The sequence below is a fragment of the Limulus polyphemus genome, unplaced genomic scaffold (assembly GCF_000517525.1).
Source record: "Limulus polyphemus unplaced genomic scaffold, Limulus_polyphemus-2.1.2 Scaffold6395, whole genome shotgun sequence".
In the NCBI taxonomy this organism is placed as follows: Eukaryota; Metazoa; Arthropoda; class Merostomata; order Xiphosura; family Limulidae; genus Limulus; species Limulus polyphemus.
The window spans coordinates 25,392-28,417 of NW_013672005.1; the positions used below are offsets into that span (position 1 = coordinate 25,392).

Below are 3,026 nucleotides of genomic sequence, written 5' to 3' on the forward strand. Positions count from 1 at the left end.
ATTATCATTGTGAAATTTGATGTTCCAAGTCTTTGGTTGGTTTACGTAATTCTTTGCTGGTTAAAACGTAATATTTTGTTGGTAAGATGTAATTGTTGAAGAAAGTAGTGAAGGTCTCTAATCCTGTGCATTAATTAACTTACTGTAGGTATGGTAAAGTAAAATTAACATTTATATTATACTCTGTCATTGTTATAGGTTAGAAATGAGTTTGATAAAACAAGTAATATGATGGAATATGGAATTAGGTAAAAGTAATCATAGAAAATGATAATTCTGATACAATATTCTCACAAATAGCTTTTCTCGACTTACACTGCCCTCTATAAGCACTCCCATTAATTTCTTTGATTACCCTTACACGTTGGATTTGTCTGGCTTATTCTTTCCTTTTTCCAGATGTTTCTTCCCATCAAATTTGTCACCTTAGGACTAGCATTGAGTAAAGCAGGCAGGGATTGGCCCGCTTTTCAAAATAGAGTATCACGGTCACCCGTTGCACTGTCTCTGGTGCGGCATTCTTCCGGACTCTAGTATGCCCTGTTCCCCCACCTCCCTTTCTTCTAGTGGAGTATGAGAGCACTTGCCAGTTCCTAGCCACTCGAGTGGTAGACCATGGTTGCTTCCACCTGAGTGTGCTCAATTCCACTCAGTTGAAATTATAGCAGTGGTGTTCTACTGGTGTTGGATGATGCATTCCACTAACATGCAGTTTTCCCCCTCTGGCTGAGGTACCCTCCTTCCTACCATTCCCCAGATATTGGTTCCTAGCAGATATGGTGATGGTTGTCCACACATGATGATGTGGATCATCTTTCCTACCAGTTCCTGTATCAGAGGTGAAAGGTAGAGGACTCCCTTCCTACTGTGAGCGCCAACTTATGTTGCTACAAAAACTAGTTTACACCAACTTATGTTGATAGAAGACCACAAATAGACAGATTAAATGTAACAGTGTTAAAAAGGTTGAAAACAAATGAAGACACAAATAGTAATTTGAGGCAAATTACCAGTATAACACTTAACAATAAAAAAAGTTTGTGACATACAAGTACAAACCTGCAGTGGTGTCGTCGCCGCACTAGACCAAACTCGGCATCACAGCCCATACACTGAGAAGCTGCATGGTCTGGAACCCACAAGGTAGCCTGAGCATCACCATCATCTACATGTTCCCAGCTTAGATCTGAAGACACGCTTTCCTGGCCTATAGACTGGTGCTCACCGCTGCAGGCCGAGTCTGAAAGTGATCCCTGAGCGATAAAGCAGAATACAATAAATTACGTAAACTTTTTAACTCAAGTACTGAAGGTGGTAAGTACACAAAAGATAATAAAATTAATTAAATGCTAAAAGATTCCTTGATTTAACAATATATTCCTTTTAGAATACATTTATATTCTTAATAATATATCCATAGCATCATATGCACATAAAAGCTTCAAAAAATCTTCTAGTTACTCATATCATTGGGTGTTAATTTACACAAGTACTTGTTCGATACACACAGTGTGTTAATGTATGCAGGTACTTGTTCAGTACACTGGGTGTTATTTTATACAGGTAATTGTTCAGTACACTGGGTGTTATTTTATACAGGTACTTGTTCAGTACACACTGGATGTTAATCAGTGCAGGTACTTCTTCAGTACACACTGGATGTTAATTTATGCAGGTACTTCTTCAGTACACTGGGTGTTAATTTATGCAGGTACTTGTTCAATACACACTGGGTGTTAATTTATGCAGGTACTTGTTCAGTACACACTGGGTGTTAATTTATACAGGTACTTCTTCAGTACACTGGGTGTTAATCTGTGCAGGTACTTGTTCAGTACACACTGGGTGTTAATCTGTGCAGGTACTTCTTCAGTACACTGGGTGTTAATTTATGCAGGTACCCATGGTTCATACTGAATAGCTCAGATCAATTTCAATAATGTTTTCCAAGCACAAGTGGGGAGGATGGGTGGGAAATGTGAGAGATATCTATCAGAAATACATTTTCAGTTTAGGAAAATGTTAACTTCCAATACAATATCTTATCTCCTCTTACAAATTGCTAGAATCCCACATTGAGTTGCCAGAGGATCTGATGAGAAGATGATCCCCGTTTAGAAAACACCAAAGGAAGGACTATGGGGAGCACAAATAAATGGAAGGCAACACCCCTGTGGGAAATCGCACCACTTCTGAGATTGCATTCTTCCTCCTCTTGAAATTGTGTTGTAATAAGGGAGGAAACAAAGAACGGACCTTCCCAGCTTAATCATGTGTGCACAACCAACATGACCATCAGCATAACTGACATCCAGGGGACAGTAGGAAGGTGGACAGCAAAGTGGGGGTACATCTTCAGTCCATCATCAGGTGGCATTGGGAATGTATCATCCAGTCAGCGGTATCATCCCAATGCCACCTGATGATGGACTGATAATGTATCATCCATGTGTGCACAACCAACACGACCATCAGCATAACTGCTAGGAACCAACACCAGGTGAACCATGATATGCATATCTGGCCCACAGTAGGAAGGGAGTCCTCTACCTTTCACCTCTGATACAGGAACTGGTAGGAAATATGAACTTACGATCCACATCATCATGTGTGCACAACCATCACCATATCTGCTAGGAACCAACACCAGGTGAACCATGATATGGATATCTGGTGAACTGGTTTTCGTAGCAACATAAGTTGGCGTGAACTGGTTTTCGTAGCAACATAAGTTGGCGTGAACTGGTTTTCGTAGCAACATAAGTTGGCGTGAACTGGTTTTTGTACCAACATTAGTTGGCGTGAACTGGTTTTTGTACCAACATTAGTTGGCGTGAACTGGTTTTTGTACCAACATTAGTTGGCGTGAACTGGTTTTTGTACCAACATAAGTTGGCGTGAACTGGTTTTTGTACCAACATTAGTTGGCGTGAACTGGTTTTTGTACCAACATTAGTTGGCGTGAACTGGTTTTTGTACCAACATTAGTTGGCGTGAACTGGTTTTTGTACCAACATTAGTTGGCC

General features: G+C 40.3%; 1 protein-coding gene across 1 annotated transcript in view; it reads right to left on the bottom strand.

Moving 5' to 3' along the window:
- The window catches only part of LOC106473674 (myotubularin-related protein 3-like), a gene marked incomplete at its 5' end in the record, with an annotated part of 31,374 nt that overhangs the window by 6,159 nt on the left and 22,189 nt on the right, over window positions 1-3,026 (bottom strand). The window contains one exon of the mRNA XM_013934353.2: window positions 1,060-1,253. Within this exon, the coding sequence (XP_013789807.2) occupies window positions 1,060-1,253 (194 nt within the window). The remainder of the gene's footprint in view (window positions 1-1,059; window positions 1,254-3,026) is intronic.